The sequence below is a fragment of the Marmota marmota genome, unplaced genomic scaffold (assembly GCF_001458135.2).
Source record: "Marmota marmota marmota unplaced genomic scaffold, marMar, whole genome shotgun sequence".
NCBI lineage: Eukaryota > Metazoa > Chordata > Mammalia > Rodentia > Sciuridae > Marmota > Marmota marmota.
This window is the reverse complement of record NW_026000242.1, coordinates 21,570,985-21,590,097: the sequence shown is the minus strand read 5'-3', so window position 1 is coordinate 21,590,097 and position 19,113 is coordinate 21,570,985. Positions and strand designations below refer to the sequence as shown.

Sequence of the window (19,113 nt, the reverse complement as noted above, 5' to 3'; positions counted from 1 at the left end):
ACTATTAGGGGATTGAACCCAGGGCCTTGCTCATGCTAAGCAAGTGTTCTACCCTTGAGCTAATATATCTGCCTTTTCTCAATCTGACATTGTACTAAGCCTGTTCCCATAGGAACAATGTCCTAAATTCATTTGTCCATCCTTGTCTTTGTCAAAAACCTTTAGTTGCAGATCGAGTTCAATACCTGTTATTGCTCTTTGTCAGAAATTCTGTTACACACACACACACACACACACACACAGTACATACATCTACTTCCTAGTATGTATAGTTCTAACCATTAAAGGAAATTAAATTTTAAGCCAATATGTCCAAGATGATGAGAGAGTATAAACTCCATTCTTTGTAAGGGAAGACAAGAGTATCTATCTTATGATTTTACTAATTTAGTTAATGTAGAAATTTAAATGAGTGTATGTTCGGTATTAGGTATAAGTCAGCCTCGAGATTATCAGATGGCTTGGCACTGTGAGAAGAGTTTGTCAATTAAAGGAATAATAGAGATTTAAAAATCAAGTTTAGAATGTCATTTAAGAAATTCAGTGTTCTATTCTGGTAAATGCAGAGTGGATCATCGAGTGCCCTGATTTTGTTCTACCTCTAGTAGCCTCACCTCTTCAGGTAGGAGCTGTCCTCTCCCACATACCTCAGGATTCAAAACGAGGTTTGAGTCCAAGGATGTATTCATTGAAAGTATTTTCCAGGTTTATCCTTTCCACTTTGTAAGAAATATGTTCCCATATAAAAAACACATGAGATAAGTATTGTTTTTTCTTAGCTCTCAGAATGAACAGTAGTTCCTCTCCTGTCCTGTTGATTTCATTCTTTGATTCTTTCCTTGTGGCTCCATAGGAGTCAATAACATGCTGCCTGCGGGGAGCAGAGTGAGAAGAAAATGGTCCTTTTACTGTTCCCTCAGTTTTCTGAGGTAAAAAGGATAAGAACAGTACAAGCCCCATGGGAGGTAGCTATAGGTTTATTATTGTCTGATACTCTGTGAGCTGGAGGGTAGAGCTAAAAATATTTTTCACATTAAAACAAAACAATCAAAATCTGGTTTCAGATTTGTGAATTAGTCTTTTGTCAATTAGTCTTTTTCTTTAATTGTTATTTTGTTTAATTGATAACCCTGAGTTCACATTGAGCAGAATGATTTTTTCATTGACTTTATGAAACGTACATTTTAAAATTGTTTTTCAGAGTGGCAGCAAAGGCCCAGCTGTTTGAAAATGTTGGTTCACTTAAGCCAGTTTCTTCTGGGCGGTAAGTTCTCAAAAACTATAAGCACATTAAAAAATATTAAACTGGTGGTGACATTGTTGTCATGTGTTGACGGGACACATTGTCTGTTACAGCTCTGCCCTGAGCTTTGCAGATGGCCACATCCATGTGTACTGGCCCTTTACCAGGAGACCCTGTGTGCAAATAGCTTTTAGGGTCTCCTATTGTTACAGTGATGACTCATTTGCTAAAGTCTCTGTGAAAGAATTCTAAACAGATTTCCTAAAAGACAAAAGTTGCCGTAAGTCTTTATACATGCTTGATTACATTCATTTGGGGACTATTTTCAGAAGCACATCCTTAGCTTTTAAAAGTTATAAAAGTTTCTCTGGAGGAATCTTCATGAACATCCATTGGGAAATATGGTTATTCTTAAGGACTGCTGAGGTATTGTAGAGCCAATTGCCTCAGGCGCCTTTGGTGTCTGAGTGCAGAACTTCATTCTGTTTCTAGACTTTACTTTCCACTTCATTGTTAAAAGGAAATGAGTTGTTACATCTTGCTGCTATTTTAATGTGCTCACTTTTCAAGATCCTGCTTTCTTCTTCCTTTCCTAATGGATTCTTCTCATCTATAGTGGGCTTTGTTTTTAATTTGAATAATGACATTTCATAAAGCTGGGGATTTTCTAATATTTTATTTTTAGAGGTTGTTGAAAGAGCATGTAAATGACAGAACTTGAAGAGCAAACTTGATTTTTTCGTGTGGTTGTACTAAGAAACTTTTCAGCTTTCCACATCTGGTAATTGAAGCTCTGGAGTAAAGGAATCAGATAATCAGCTATTTCTTATAAAAGTCAACCAAAGAAATTTTTATCTATCCTATAAAAATATATGGACTTTTTCAGCAAGCATTTATTAAATACTAACACAGTACAGGGTATGGGCTAGTTATTAAGGATAACAGTGACCCTTAAATTCTTTTTAGTTTTATAGAAAGCTGAACAAGGCCTTCACATATTAGTTTTTGGATTTTTTGGTTTTTCTTCTTTTTTTTAAATTCTACGGAGTAGAATCACTTTGGTCTGTTACTAGTGCATGGTCAGTGGCTCCTTGCATTCACATAACCAACCCAGAGCATTTTCATGCACTTTACCCATGTGCACAACATGTTTATCTTCTTCCTTTTTACCAGGATGTGATGAAAAGCAAGCTGTTGCAGGTCAGCACAAATATCATTTCTGTGAGGTTGTCAGTTTTAGCCCTTAGTGTGCAGGATTTAATCTTGACACTGTCCTGCCAGATAGTTGAATTGCTCCACTAGATGGAGCCCTTTTATTAGGAAGCTCTAAACAGAGTCCTCTCTTAGTATTCAAGGGAATTAGTTCCCAGATCCCCCCATCCCATGATTCCAAAATTCATAGACACTCAAGTCATTTATATTAAATACTCAGTATTCACGAATAGCCTATTTACATCATCTCGTATACTTAAAAATCTCTAGATTATTTATAATACCTAATATAGTATGAATGCTCTGTAGATAGTTGTAATGACTCTATTGTTTAGGGAATAATAAAAATAAGAAAAAGTCTGTACATTTTCAGTACAGATACATTTTTACCAGTTATTTCAACCTGGTTGGTTGAATCTGTGGATGAGTAACCTGCAGACAGATGCAGAGGACCAATTGTACTATAATCAAAAAGGTAATCCAACAAAGCTTTAAGAAAATAAGCTGAAATTAAATAAATTAGAAAGCTGTCATTACTTAAGGTATACTCAGAACTCAGATGTTTGATAATCACCTTAACCCATTTCTTATATGCTTCTACATTTTAAATATTTCAAATCACTTTCAATAGGCAACAGCATAAACTTAGACCTCACTCTATAATACATTCAGTTTGGTCTTCCTTTATTCAGTTCACAGAACTGTGGACAACATTATTATTTCTCCCTCAGACACACAGGGGAACTGAATGAATTGTAGGTTCAGAGAGACCCTCGTTGAAATTTTGGGTCTAGCAGTTTCCTGATTTTATAACCTTGGAGTTATACATTTTGGTAATCTGTTTTCTTTATAAAACGAAATCATAATTCTGAATTCTACATTGTTGTAAACATGTACAACAACATATTTGAAATATATGGTATGTATTCTATAGATGCTATCCACATTCATAACTATTATTGTTGTTATAATTATAGTTGGAATTGCTTGCCTAAGACATTCAGACCTCAAATTAGTGTATTAATGCCATTTGAGTATAGATAAGAGTCACTTGATTTGAGTATATATAAGAGTCATAAGAGGTCATTATTCTTAATGTACATGAACATTTTTCATGCCTTAAAATATAATTGCATAATGCAGAACTAGAGGACGTTTCCTAGTGTTAACCTCCTATAATGCCTGTCTCGCTTATCTCATGTTCTGTCTAGGAAGCTCAGGGTTACCCTTGAATTGGACCTTGAAGGATGATGTAATCATAGAAGCAGCAGGAACATTTACCCATATTTGGGGAGGAGACCCATTCACTGCTTTTAGTGGATGACCTCGAGCAACAGGAAACTTTGGGAATCACTCTGTCATCCAGCACATGGGTGATTAGATCAGTAATGGACTTGCACAGATTATTCAAGTAGCTTTTTCAGCAGGATATGGAGAGAATAGTCAATAATTTGGATGGAATTGGTGAAATTTAGAAGTACCTAATTGGAAGAGTACAAAAACATAAAAAGCTGCCAAGTTTGTCTTTTGTTTGGTTGGGTTTTCTTAATTTTTATTTATTTACTTATTTATTTTGTATGAATAGGATCATGAATTGGCAACCACTTTGATACTGGGAGTAAGAGACAGGTACAAAAGACTCCTAAGTTTCTGAGGCGAAGCATCAGAAAGAATGGTAGCGCAGCTTCTGATCTTAGCTTGTGGGTATGATGGGGAAGGAAGAGTTTTGGCCATAGAGTTTTGGAGCTTGAGGAACAAGTGAGGCCATTAGAAATGTGCAGCTGGAACCAGAGAGAGCATGGAGTGTGATGCCATTTGAGAAACTTCTGTAATGCAGTTATTTTGCACGGGGGAAGGTGAGTGTCCCCAGTAGTGAGACTTATTGTGTGAGAAAGGAAAAATGGCCCAGTTTCTGGTCTTTTAGGAATGATTTCATTTAAGTATTAGGAAAAGAGTGAAAGCAGTGGTTAGGAGAAGGCATGGCCACAAGTAGAAGCTGCTGAAAAGTGTAGGCAGTCAGGAGAGGACACTGTTGTTAGCCCCTGAGACATCATTGGAGATTTTTGGAGTGGTGTGTTCACCCTACAAGATCAGTGACAGTGAACTATGGAGTTTCACCACAGAGCCCATAAACTGGAACATCTGAGACTGAGGCCTATGGATTCTTCATTTTGGCCTGCTTTCCCAAGTGATTCTTTTTTTTTTTTTTTTTAAAGAGAGAGAGAGAGAGAGAGAATTTTTTAATATTTATTTTTTAGTTTTCGGCGGACACAACATCTTTGTTTGTATGTTGTGCTGGGGATCAAACCCAGGCCGCACGCATGCCAAGTGAGCGCGCTACCGCTTGAGCCACATCCCCAGCCCCCCAAGTGATTCTTAATGTACATGAACATTTGAGAACCAGTAGAATAGAGAAAAATGCCCCTAAGCAGACACCGCTTATTTACAGTTGTTTCTATAAAACACCTTCAAGGAACAGAGTCACTAGGCTCACCCTTTTAAAGACATGTAGAAAATTGTCCTGTGAAATGCGTCACTTTGGTTTCAACCAGTTATGTTCAGAGGGGAGGTCCAGGTCCATTTTGAAGTCTTATATGCAGGCAGACTACACAGATATCTTCTAATGGTTGAATTGAGAAATAAGCACTTGAGAATGATATGAATTAAGTGCCTTATTATAAACCACCAAATATTTTAGTTATCATAATCTAAAATACCAATACTTTGTTTATATTTACAAAGCACATAAAACAAAGTCCAACAAAGTCCTATCCAGTGAGACTGAGTTACTGTCACTGGTGTGGAACAGTGACACATAAAAGACACACAAGCAGAGAACCCAAGGCATTTGTAAAGAGGGGAGAGGACAGGAATTTTGAAAGTAATTAAATTTGTCATATTTTAGGATGTGGGGAGAATAATAATAATAATAACCTAAAAAAGTAAATAAACGCCACTGCTGATTTCATCACCTGAAAATAACTACTGTTCAGCTTTGTTGCATATCGCTTAAGATAGTGTTTCTCAAACTTTTGTTTTTAGAACACCTTTAGAAGCTTAAATCATTAAAGTTCAAAGCCAGCCTCAGCAACTTAGTGAAGCCCTAAGCAACTCAGCAAGACTCTGTCTCTAAATAAAAAATAAAAAAGTCTGGGGATGTGGCTCAGTGTTAGTTAAGCATCCCTGAGTTCAATCTCCAGTATCAAAAAAAAAAAAAAAAAAAAAGAAAGAAAGAAAGAAATTTAAACTGAGAAGTTTTAAAATGTTTAATTATTTAAAATGAATGTAAACTCATTATATATTAACACAAATTACATAATTTTTACCAATGTAATATTTTCCAAAATAAAAAGGGTTGCATTATTTTACATTTTTTGCAGATATCTTTAATACCTGACGTATAAAATAAATGGATTCTCACACACATTTCATCGCTGTTTGAGCAGTGATGTTTTAGGGTCCCATCTGTTCTCCATCCCTCTGAGAGTTTCCTAAGTACACTTTGAGAACTACTCTGTGCTAAACACACAGAAAAGCAGGGAGTGGAGAAGAAAGGGGGTTACTATTGTCATATTGTATGCATATACAAATATGTAGCAATGAATTATACTGTTGTGTAGAATTATTATCACTAATAAAAAATCTCAAAAATGTAAAAAAGAAAAAACACATCACAGAAAAGGATCTATGGAGTTGTTATTCACTGTTGGTCCATCATAATACCCAACACAGGTGGATCAACAAAGTTTTTGAATGAATGGATAAAATATATATTTTTAACATTAAAAAAAAAAAAAAACCTTTAGTACTGAAAGAACAAACAAGGCTCATCATCTGAGAAAATGCCCCTTTATTGAGGAACAGTTCTGCATATTTATAGAGCCGGGGGTGGTTTGACAGTTATGACAGTTTAATGGTTGAAGGGTTTGACAGTTGGCATGGGGTGCTTTTTGATTGGTGGGTAAGGATCATGTGAGCCAGCAAGGCTAGTCTGATTGGTGGGTAAGGATCATGTGAGCCAGCAAGGCTAGTCTGATTGGTGGGTAAGGATCATGTGAGCCAGCAGGTCTAGTCTGATTGGTGGGTAAGGATCATGTGAGCCAGCAGGGCTCACCATTGGACAGCTCTTCTCAGGGGATGGGGAAGTTAGTCTTTGGAGCCGGGTTGACTCCCAACAAGTACTCACTCTTTCACTCCATTCTCAATGGAATGGCAGTATGTATGCCTTTGGCATAAGCAGCTTAACTTTGCACATGTATGTCGAAGTTTTTTTTTTTTTAATCATTGAGTACTCATTTTCAAGCCAGAACCAGCCAATTTTATGTTTTTGAGGGTGTTGGGAGGGTGGGGAGTGGAGGGTGGGAAAACAAACTATAAAAGTATAAAAGAACATGTATTTAAATTTAAGTAAATGCATTGTTTATTGGCAAACTGTCCTGGGCAGTTTAGGGACCTTGCCAAGGACAAATATAGCAAATTTTTGCTTCACATGCTTTTTGTATAGCCGTGTTCTTGACTAGCATTATTTGTATTGCTGCCTAATTTTTAATTGAACTGGTGTACTCTGCTTTGTTCATTAAGTCCTGTACTGATGAACACTTAGATTGTTGAGGGCTTTTTTTGGTTTTTTTGTTTCTTTTTTACTTTTAGCTTTTATATATGGTACTCTTTTGGCATCTTTCTACCTCTATCTATATGCACTTTTACTCTCTTCAGAAGAGAAACTTCCCAGCAGCATACAAAGTATGTATGTGTGTTTATTATTGTTTAACAGCCCTAGGAAACATCATACGGATTTTACTGAATTTTTTATTTCTTCTCTATTTAAGATAAGATAAGCAAATTTTGCATACTGACTGATCAGCATTACATGGCATTTAGAGTTAGGAATAAGACTGTGAGCCATTTTTCCCTGATGAAAAGGGAAGAAATGGCTTTTAGGACCGTAGGTGTCATTACCTTACTCTTCCATGTGGTAAGAAGCAGGATTTTCAAAATACTTTTCAAAGAGATATTAGAATCTTCTGAAGATACACAAGAGGTGACAGTATTATTTTCACATCCTCTTCAATGCACAAGACAGTGAGAGGAAGCATTAGCACCTGGAGAGGAAACTTCACTGGCACAGAAGTCCACATTAAATCATCAAAGCTCTTTGCTAGGTGAACAGAGCTCTCTGCAGAAGAAAATCTGTCTAGTTATGTGCACAAATAATTGAAAAATCATGCTAGTATTTTGAGCTTTGTATTTTTGACACATTTAAAAATACCTGGTTTCTTTAAAATAATATGATTAGTCTGTGTGCATCTCCCCTCCCCCACACAGGCCATAAAATATTACAAAGAGAATATTTGTGTCTGAAATACTAACAAAAAAATAATTTGGCTGCATTTTAAAACGTACTTTTAAAAATTACATTATTGTAAAGATGATTACAGTCATTTGTACAAATTTGAAAATTGTTTCTGTGTAGATTTCTAAGTTATTTAACAAAATCACTCAAATAAATAAGACAGTATTATTGGAGGAAATTGTTCATGTTAGAAAATGTGAGTTTTTAAAAAAATATTTACATATTTTTTAGGGAAATGGTTCTGCAATTCTCAATTGTATTCTGATTAACTCAAATGTTTACAAGTAGCTAGATTTATAGGAAAAACTGATAATTCTATTTAAGATTACCAAAGTTTAAATCTTAGAAATCTTCAGAACTTGATAGCACCCTTTCCTCCACTTCTCACCTATCTGTAATCAACACATTCACAAACACACACACATAGAGATTTTTATGTTGTTTTGTTTTTCAGTATAAAATCTTGGTTTTCCCTGGGTGTCTCCACTTCCTCATTTCTACTTTAGACAATATTTCACTGACAAGTTAGTCTGTCTTGGCCAATGGTCATTAATAAACCTGTCTCCCAGCAAGATGTTTGAACATACAACCTCAGCCTAAGTCTCCTTGCCTCAAAGAAAACAGACTCTGTAGTCAGAACTAGAACTTTCCTCCATAGTTTTTCAATTTTCAGATACTTTTTGGGTACTGGAGTTAAAATGGCCAATCCTCATTCTACAAGTGTCTAGATAAGACCCAAGGTCTAGTTCCAATGGGGAAATGCAGTTATAAGGTAATGCTGTTGATTTGGGGAAGATGGCAAGTACAGCTTATATTTTTTGGCATGTGGATTGCTGGAACTTCAGGGAGGACAGACAAGGCTCCCTATGTCTTTCAAAGGACCCATCACATAGACAGTGAGTCCAACTCTTTCCTTTTTTTTGACTTACCATTTAGCAAATAATTTCTGAGTTGCTACTGAGCATCAAGAATCATCCATGGGGGTGCTGGGGTTGTGGCCTAGTTGTGGGACACTTGCCTAGCATGTGTGAGGCACTGGGTTCGATCCTCAGCATCACACATAAATAAATTAAATAAAAGCCCATTGACAACTAAAAAATATTAAAAAAAAAGAATCATCCATGGAGGTTACATTCCAGTTAAGGGAGAAAATAACAAAAATATCAATTGATACAACAGAATACCACATATCAATACTGCACAAATTTGGAGCAGGAGAATATGATAGTTGCATGAATGGCTATTTTGGAGTTCATGTTCAGGGAAGGCCTGACCTACAGCAAAGCTCTTGAAAATTCAAGTAAATATGAAGTGCACAGCCAGGTTAAGATCAAGAAGAAAACATCTCACAGAAACCATTATGACTTTGGCATATTTGAGGAAGAGAAAAAGGGCCCATATAACTGGAGTATCATGAGTGATCTGAGGCAGGTATGAAAAGAGATAGGAGAGACAAACAAACTAACACCTGGAGGGGTATGGTTTGTAGACCAGGTCAGGAAACTGTTGAAGGGTTGCTGTCAGGAAGTAACGTGATCTAATGGACTGCTTCAACACTGCTCTCTGGTTGCTCTGTAGATGGTTGACTGTCAGCAAGCAGAAGGGGAAGCCTAGAGTTTTTAGGATGTTTAGAAAGTCACTCAGTCAACCAGACCAGAGGTGTCATTGGCTTAGACCCTCTGGAAGATGTAAGTGGGTGGACTTAGGGAAGCTGCAAGTCCTCCTGAGGCCATTCAGTGTTGTAGAGTAAAGGGGATTCGCCCGGTTACGTGGTTAGCAGCCTCAGATGATGGCTTTGTAGTGTTGGCTCCAATATTTTAAAGTCAGATCCCACAAAAACCCCTGTGATTCTGGTTTCTCTTTAAAAGCTAGAGTAACTGGCTACATTGATCACGAGTTCATATATAGAAATGACTATAAGAAGCTATGTGTTGACTTCCCTTTATAGGTAATAAGCATCTCTCTAGTTTGCAAAGCCTTCACCCATCCCCATCCCCATCGACTCTCTGACACTGAGGCCATAATTGTTTACCATTTTCATTAGCTTATCCAATTGTCCTTCTTATATCATACCCACTCAACTTATTTATCATATCTTCTAGACCTTTTAACTTTTAGTTATCACCTCGGTTTTTCTGAACATTAAAGTTGAAAAAAAAATTGGTAGGTACCCATGAACCTTGGTTCCTATATAGCTTGAAAAATAGCCTGTTCAGTAGCTTCCTAACAATTAAATACACATTCTTTAAAACCAGCCTATATTGTTTGGTATAAACCATGTGGTTCCCGTAGAGGGCATTGCCTGGAAATACAAGGGCTTTTGGTGCTAGTACTTGTTCAGTTTCTTGATCTAGTTACATGATTGTGTTTGGTTTGTGGAAAGTACATTGATGTAGAATCACATGTGCATTTTCTTTGTATGTATTATATTCCAGTTATCACTGGAATTAATGGCACTCTTTCGGATACTTTTAAGTATAGATGTATTCAAATTGAGTGTTGTGTTTATTTATAAATTGTCTTGATCTTTCAGCCAAGCCAAAGCCATGTATTCCTGTAAAGCAGAGCACAGCCATGAGCTGTCCTTCCCACAGGGAGCAATATTTTCTAATGGTGAGTACATCCGTACCCTTCACTAGTGTATCATGGAAGGGCAAAGAAATAGTGTGGCAGTAAGAGTCTAAGTAGAAGCCAGGTACCCCGGGTTCTGTTCCAGCCCCTGCCTCTCATAACCTGAATGAGTGAACACACTTAATCTCTCTAGATCCCAACTTCCTCCCCTGCAGGAATGTGTGTACACACACCTGTGTCTGTGCCTACTTGTACAGAGGTGAAAGAAACATACCCACCATGAGTGCATACACAAACATATGCAGATATGTGAAAACAAAGAGTATTTCAACATTAAAGGGATCATAGCACTGTTTTGTTTGTGAATTTATGCATACAATCTGACATGGATTTGTGTTTATATAATTATTTGAAGCTAATGTTGATTGAGTGACATGTATATTTTTCTTTATTTTGCCAGTGTACCCATCAGTGGAACCAGGATGGTTAAAGGCAACTTATGAAGGCAAAACAGGACTAGTTCCAGAAAATTATGTTGTCTTCCTCTAATACTATTTAGTGGATGGCAGTATCTTCATGGTATCCATGGTAACAAATAATAAGTGCTATGATTTTTATCTGACACAGATATGGGGATAGCCCACTAAATAAAAACAGTCAATTTCTATCAAGTTCTTCACCAGCGGACTATGTAGCTCCCTATTAATGGAAAAAGAAAAAAATGTTTAAATTGTGGTCATTCTTTTTTGGCTGGTTTCTTATCTTTAAAAACCTTGCTTTTTTATGGTAAAAATAGTTCTCCACAATGCCTCTTCCATAGCACCTATAGAATCTCAAATATTGTGTTCAAGACTATATTCCCAAAAATTTGGAAACCAGAAATTTGCTATATGGATTTTAAGATTTGTCCTTTACTGCCTGGCATTCTCTGAGGAACTTTGAGATCAATACTTAAAAGTGTAATTTAAATTGTTCATTATTTTTTTTCGTAAAAATTATACTGCTTTTTATATGATTGTTTTGCTGGTCCTAAACATTTCAAGGAAATATAAGTCTTTGTTCTAACATTATTGTATTTGTTTTCCAAGTAGATAGTAATATTTCAAAAGCAATGATGTATATAATGTCTGTTAAAAAAAAAAAAAAGTCAAATTATGTCATACACTGATTCTGTAAACAATCCACTCAGAATTCCAGACAACTTTCATGAATTTAGAGCAGGGATCAGCAAGCTGTTTCAAACCCAGAGCCTCACACATGCTTGGCAAGAATTATCACTGAGCCACATCCCAAGCCCAGCAACTATTTCTATAAAGGCCTGAGATAGTTAACATTTTTGTGATGGGCTAGATTTCACTTGTGGGTATAATTTACTCACCCCTATTTTAGAGGATGTGTAAAACTATCTTCATAATTTCTAGATTTTTACAAAATTTTACATTAAAACATAAATACTAAAAAATCATATGCACATATCCTCTACCAGTAACATTTTAATGGTATCACAAGAGAATAATTACAACAATGAGAAAATTATATAAGTGCAGCTCAGAGGCATGCAACTGAAATTCCACTTGTGACACTGTAGTGTCAAAGTATTTTGATAACATCCAGCTTTGGCTTATGAGGTGTGTTTTCATGTTCTTGAAAACAGTAATGGGGAAGCTGTTTGGCTTCTAAAGTATATATGTTATTAAAACAAAATAAATACAAATATATAGGATTCTTAAATTATATTAAGCAACAAAGTTTGAAATTATGCCATCATCTTGAACAAAAAATCTATACATGGTTTCCTATTATGGCATTCAGATTACTAGGAATTTCACTGAATTTATAGAGCATAGAAATAGGTATTTACTATCAAATTATGCATATCATCAACTGGTTATGTATCAGCCATTTTTCTATTATTCCTATTTTAATAATTCTAATATATTATTTCTATGAATATCTATGGTAAAGAACTTCTCTTCATGAGATTCCAAAAGGCTGGTTGCCTGCCACCAGCTACCACAGCCCTGCTGTGCTTGGCTTTGACATCTTATTGATTACTTCAGTTTCCCCCACTTTAGAAACACTCAGGTATTTACTGTGTAAAACCTTTTACATATTATAATATCAATTCCACCTACTTTTAAGTTAATATTCTAGAGCTAATAAAGATGCACACAACTATGCCTCAGAGCATTTATGCTTTTAAAAGTAAAAATAATGGATTATAATTAAATAGTAAAGAGGGTAATAGTAGAGAGACAGTCACAGCCAGGAAAAATATCAGTGGATTGAAATAAATGAATGAAAAAAATATTCCACTGTTAACAAAAATCAGTAATGTTATATGAAAATCTGATGAGTTTGTCCTTTTCTTTTTCCTCCTGCTATTTATCTCTGCACTATAATGAGGTATTGCTGGAACTTCTTGGTCAAGTGACCCTCAGTAGTAGTAACAGTGTTACTGGTACTGTAATTGCCCTCTGCTGGAACAGAAGGTAGCCTTTGCAGTGTACCAGTCCCCTGTCTATTTGGCCCCCTTCAATTTAAGCACTCTTACCATTATCTGCCATCTGGCTAGATTAGGACCTTTCAAAGCAAATTAATTTTCCTTCAAAGACCAACCTGACTCTAAAAGATTCAGAATCTTATTTCACTTGCTGCTGTATAAAGAAATTTCAACTTTTTATTTCAACATTTTATTTTAACATAGGGTGTCCCTGCTTCTGAGTTGTCTGTAAGCTAATTCCACTGATGTTCAGTAAGGAATTAACTGCACAGGATGTGGGTATGACATCCGGCTCTCCTTTCTAATGGAGAGACCTATACTGTAGCATAACATATGGTCTCTTTCCTGAAATAAACTACATGCTGGTTCATGTACTTTTGTTTGAAGTTTTGACTTTTTAGATTTGTAGGAATGGTTCATTTTTCTTCATATTGATTACATGTATAAGCAAGTTGTGGCCATATACTGGAGAGAGGCTAAGACTGCTTTTCCCTTGAAGTTAAGTTTCCTGTGAAAAGGTGTTTTTGAGCACCAAGAACAGGTTCTCTAATACATGTGGAATATTAGTCAAAAAAGTAATTAACGGCACTCATGGAAACAGCATCACAGTCTGAATTATAATGGTGTTGGAAGTTGAAGATTCGTTAGAATTGCCAGAGTCAAATCTTTGAAACACACGGCATGTGCTCCCAAACCACTTCTTTCAGTACTATCAGTATGAGGATAAGATTGAGAGTCTAAATTAATCATCTTGTATGTTATGTGAAAATATCCCTGAGTACAGAATATGCATTTCACAGGTGACTTTTGTTATGCCATTGCTCTAAGTTTAGTTTATAGAAACTAGTCATTCAACTGAAGGATTTTTCTGTATTATGTGTGAATATATGAAAAGTGAATAATTATCTTTATATTCCTGTAATGTCCATGAATTATGAGGGGGAATCATTTTTGTGTGGTGTAAGTGATTTCACTTGTCTGTTACGTTGGTTCTCTGTGCAGTGTATGTGTATAAGCATAACCTGGTTTCTCAACCATGGCTCATTTGCTGGTTCTTTGAGGAATGATGGAGAGAAAAAAAAATGTACCTTCTATTTTCCATAACCTCAAGCTATCTGATTTCCAAATAGAAAAAAATAAAGATATATGAGTCTTATTTGTAATAATTAGTTACATATTGTGACATGCCTTCTAAAAATCTACTATGTTGTGAAGAAAACAAGTCTTTTACTATAATCGTGTGAAACTGACATCTGGCAGACTTCTTACTCTCAGCATCATTCTTCAGGTCTGTGTGGAAAGTATTGTGTGTCATTCACATGGATGTTGTCTTAGAAGAGTTCCTCAGACCCTCACCTTAGGCAACTTCAGTTTTTAACACAGGTTGAGTATCTTTATCCAAAATGCTTTCAACAAGAAATATTGTGGATTTTTTTTCAATATTTTTGCAATAATTACATATATACAAGATATCATATACACACAAACATTATGGAGGTGAGACATGACATTCGGTTTTGTTCCATATACACCTTATAAACTTAGCCTGAAGTTAATTTTATCTGATATTTAACAACTTTGTGCATAAAATAGTTTCATGGTGTGGGATCTTCCATTGCTGGGGTCATATAATTTCTCAGAATGTCTCAGATTTTGGGAGGCTGGAGTTGTGGCTCAGTGGTAGAGTTCTTGTCTAACACATGTGAGGCACTGGCTTTGATCTTCAGCACCACATAAAAATAAGTAAATAAATAAATACATGGGTTTTTTTGTTTGTTTGTTTTTAAGTATCAGATTTTGGATTAGGGATACTCAACCCATAATAGCCCAACTATATATTGATAATACCTTAATTAGCATTAAGAGTGCCAGCCTGATTTATACTTTATCAGCCGAAGTCAGGCAGACCAGCTTAGGAGCAGATTTTGTTCTTTGGTTTCATAATACATTTGCAACTTACAGCACTTATTATTATGACCTCAAGTCACTGGGTGAGACTTCAAAATCATATCTTCTGGTAAAGATAAAAAGATAAAAAGCAATGGCTTGACTCTTGTCCAGAATTTATTTGGCTCTTGAGCAAAGGTTTCCACCTTAGGGTAAAATTGCTCTGTAATTTGGCCTCATTTACTTTTATGTTATCTTTTGAAATCCAAACACATTTAGAAACAAGGCTAGTCTTTCTGAACAATCCATGTCAGCCTATCTCCTGCTGATTCACAGACTTAATAACAGGTATTTATAAGCTAGTCTCAATTTCCTGAGCACATTGACTGTCTGCTTCCATCGTTTCTATTACCTTCCTGCTTCAGATGTACAGATTCTATTGGTGATAACCTTGGGAAAACTCAGGATTATGAATGGTTGTGAACTTTTAGAGGATAATAAACATGAATAAGATTTTTTATAATTTTAGGGCAGCTGTACCCATTGCTTTAATAATCTGAAGTAGGAATGTTGACAGCACTCAGAGTAAATCATTGGCAGAAAACAGATCAGTGTGTCCCAGACCAATGTTTACAAGCTGTTTATGTGGGGAGGGAGTCCAGCAGGTCACCACTTTACCTTAGGCACTCATGAGGGAGAGGCCAATGTCAAGGGTGAATATGTACTGGTGCTAAATGGAGATAGGAAGTCCGTGCATTTATTGAGAAGTTTCAAAAGGCAAAGACTATTTTCAGTTATTATGAGCATAAATATTCTTTTCCATTCAAGATGCTCATGTACAGGGCAGCCTGAGGAACTTCAGTATCTGAGCGGGGTGGAGGCTGAGAGTACCAAAACCACCTCAGTTAGATGACTGCTGTCTCCCCATTGTACCATCTCCCACATCTTCTAGGGTTGAGAGCAATGCAATTGTGCCTTGAATCCACTCAGACTCTTGGGTGAAAAGCATGCCTTGTTTTCTATGTGGCAGCATGTTACAAATTTGACTTTCACCAGCATATCTTCAGCCGCCTCCTTTCTGCAAAGAATGGTGCCTCTAGAGCCAACCCAAGAATACTGCCTGCACAGGAGTTACATTAAAATCCACGTTATCACCACGTATTGAAGGCTGGAATTTTAAAAGTTCTTTTTGAACTCTGATCAGAAACCTTTAAAATAGGAAGTTTGGCAGGGAAGACGCCTGGGTTTTTAATTCAGAATTCTATTTATATACTGTTAAAATTTGAGGTACTATAGTTTATATAAAAGTTGGATATTTAGATATTGTATTTCAGTACTAGGAGCTTCTTTGCAGCCATTAACGTGACAAATTAAGTAATAAATATGATGAAAATGATTGTTGGTAAGTTATATTGAATTTTTTGTTTATTTTGTAGTGTTTCTATATTTATCTGCACTTTGTGTGCATACATACATACACACATGCATATGCCAACATGTAAATAACTTCATGTTATTCATAATCTAAACTGTCATGATATCTGTAATGTATGTTTACACTGTGTTTTAAATTACTTTAAAAATAAACTATATAAGCACGTTTTAATTTAGTCTTCATACTTAAAGACCCACTGTGTTGGACCACAGCTCTCTTGGCTTCATACGAAGATTAAAATAAGATTTCTAGTACTGCAAATGGTTATTTGTCATTTGTATAAGTAGAAAATCATAGCAGAATTTGTTGACCTTTTCTTGAAAGATTAATATTATGAGATATCAGGAAAATATGATATTAATAATGTGTTCACAGAGGAGAAAGGTAAATGGACCATAAACAGAATATCAACAATAACGGGTAAGCAGGCTTATCTGAAATTTGTGTTTGCAGAAATTTACAAGTGTGCTGTTTTAGTCAGCTTTTTCACCACTGTGATCAAAAAGACTCGACAGGAACAATTAGAGGAGAAGTTTATTTGGGGGTCACAGTTTCGGAGGTCTCAGTCTATAGAAGGCTGGCTCTATTCCTCAGTGCTCGAGATGAGACAGAACAACATGGAAGAAGGGTGTGGCGGAGGAAAACAGGTCCAGACATCACACCAGGAAGCAGAGAGAATGAACATGCTATCCTCACCACAAAATATTAACCCCAAAGGCTCGCCCCCAATGATCCACTTTCTACCTGCTTTCACTTATCACTCAGTTAGTCCTTATTAGGAGATTGATTCACTGGTTGGGTTAAGGCTTTCATAGCCCCATCATTTCACTTCCAACTCATACATGAGTTTTGGGGGGACACCATATATCTAAACCATTATGTGCTATGAATGAACTATTAACATGTAATTATCTATTGGCTTATTGACCTTCTTGATCACTATTTGACATCTCACAAAAATGTTGCTTTTCTCATGGTGAAGAAAGAAAAGCATGTATTTTGTGTAGAAAATGGATTATTAAAGTGCAGCACATTGCCTTGCCAAAACTAAGCCTGTCAAATTGGTCATTGAGCATTTAACTTGGTTTGACCAAATAGATTATAGTTTTTATCAATATCAGAACAGAGGTAATAAATTCATGGCAAAAGATTTGTTGAGATAAAAAGAGTAGTCAGTTACAGTATGGATAAGCTGGAACAACTGTTAGTAGATATTGAGAGATCATATGGGTTGACTGACTTTTAGGAGTGTTGGGTTGGAAGAAATTGACATAATGGAATCCCTTATGATTAATATTTTAGAAATAAACTAGGTGTTAGTGATCAAATCCGAAATGGTTTAGGCAACAAAATAAGTAATGTACTGGAAGTTTAGATTGTAATCCTGCTTATAAAATAGATATCATGAATCCACACTGATTAAATGGTAATCAATTTAGGGGCTGGGGTTGTGACTCAGTGGTACATTACTTGCCTCACATGTGTGAGGCACTGGGTTCAATTCTCAGCACTGTATATAAATAAATGAATAAAATGCAGGTCCATCAACAACTTAAAAATATTTTTTAAAACATGGTAATAAATTTAGCTTATATAAAATAAATCGATAGAAGAACCAAATCTTCTTTAGAGAAATATTCCAAATGATTATTAGAAATGTAGTTACTTTCCCTTCTAAAAGGTAGAGTTTAAGCCTCTCCTGTTTATAGATGGGCTACATTTAGTAATTCACTTTCAAATACCAGAGTGTGGGAAACTATCATAGCTTTAGAGAAAAGAAACCTACCCACCCTGTTGGAACCCAGTGATCAAAGTTAACATCATCAGTTATACCATGTCCTTGACTTGCACCCCAAGACATGTGAAGAGCATTTTACCTCTGTGGTGTTCTTTTCCTAAGCCCATAACTCCAGCGAAATCATGAGGAAAACATCAGACACATCCAGGTGGAAGACATTCTTCAGAATGTATATAAGCCCAATACTCATCAAGATTATTAAGGTCATGAAAAATAAGAAATTACTGAGAAATTGTCTCAGATGAGAGGAGACCCAGGAGACAAGATACTAAAGGGAATATGGAAGACTGCATTGGATCCCAGGAAAAAAAAAAGAAAGAAAAAAAAAAAAGACAATGGAAAACCAATGAGGTCCAAATAAAGTCTAATGTTAATGGCAAAAGAGAAAAATGAAAACTCATAAAATCTGTCCACAAAGTGATACAGTTTGCTGGAGCCACCTTAACCATTATTTGTAATTCATAATGCTCTTATTCATAGCTTAAATACTTAGTCTGATTCCCCCCATTAAATCATGATCTCTGTGTGTAAGACATGTGTCCTGTTTGTCATAATTTGAAAACCTCAGCTATGTTAAACTTACAGTTTAAGTTTTTGGGTCAGAGGAGTTGTGCTGTTAAAATTGAAATGGCCCAAAATTGAGAAGACAAATCCTAAGTTTTTAATACAACTTTTACTGCTGTTAAGAAAAGTTTATTCCAGCATATACAGAAAGGCAACATGTGATACAACTGAAATTTAGGAAGCTGAAATTATTAAATTTAATAACTAAAGTTTGATGGGGTTAATAATTGGCTGTAAGGGCAAAAAAAAATAGACTCCCTTTTCTTCATACTTTATGTAAAAATAAATAAAAAAATATTAGTTCTCCAAAAACAATACAAATAGAAGAAATATTAGGAGTTTAACTGTGTAAAGAATACTATCTCAAGCAAGTAATTACAAAAAAACACAAAGATAGTCTTGCTGACCAAAAAAAAATTGAAATTTATATAGAAAAACATCATGGAACAAGATACCTTTTAGGCTGGAAAAAAGTTAACGTGAGACAGAGGATATTCTCAATATGCAAAACACTCATGAAATAACAGGAAGAATTAGCGTAATGGAA

The 19,113-nt window shown here is 35.7% G+C and overlaps 1 protein-coding gene across 1 annotated transcript in view; it reads left to right on the top strand.

The window, feature by feature from the left end:
* Arhgap42 (Rho GTPase activating protein 42) overlaps positions 1-16,465 on the top strand; it is a 275,396-nt gene extending 258,931 nt beyond the window's left edge. The window contains exons 22-24 of the mRNA XM_015489960.2: positions 1,202-1,264; positions 10,342-10,421; positions 10,840-16,465. Of these exons, the coding sequence (XP_015345446.1) occupies positions 1,202-1,264; positions 10,342-10,421; positions 10,840-10,928 (232 nt within the window). The 3' untranslated portion in view covers positions 10,929-16,465. The remainder of the gene's footprint in view (positions 1-1,201; positions 1,265-10,341; positions 10,422-10,839) is intronic.
* Positions 16,466-19,113: the final 2,648 nt, after the last annotated feature.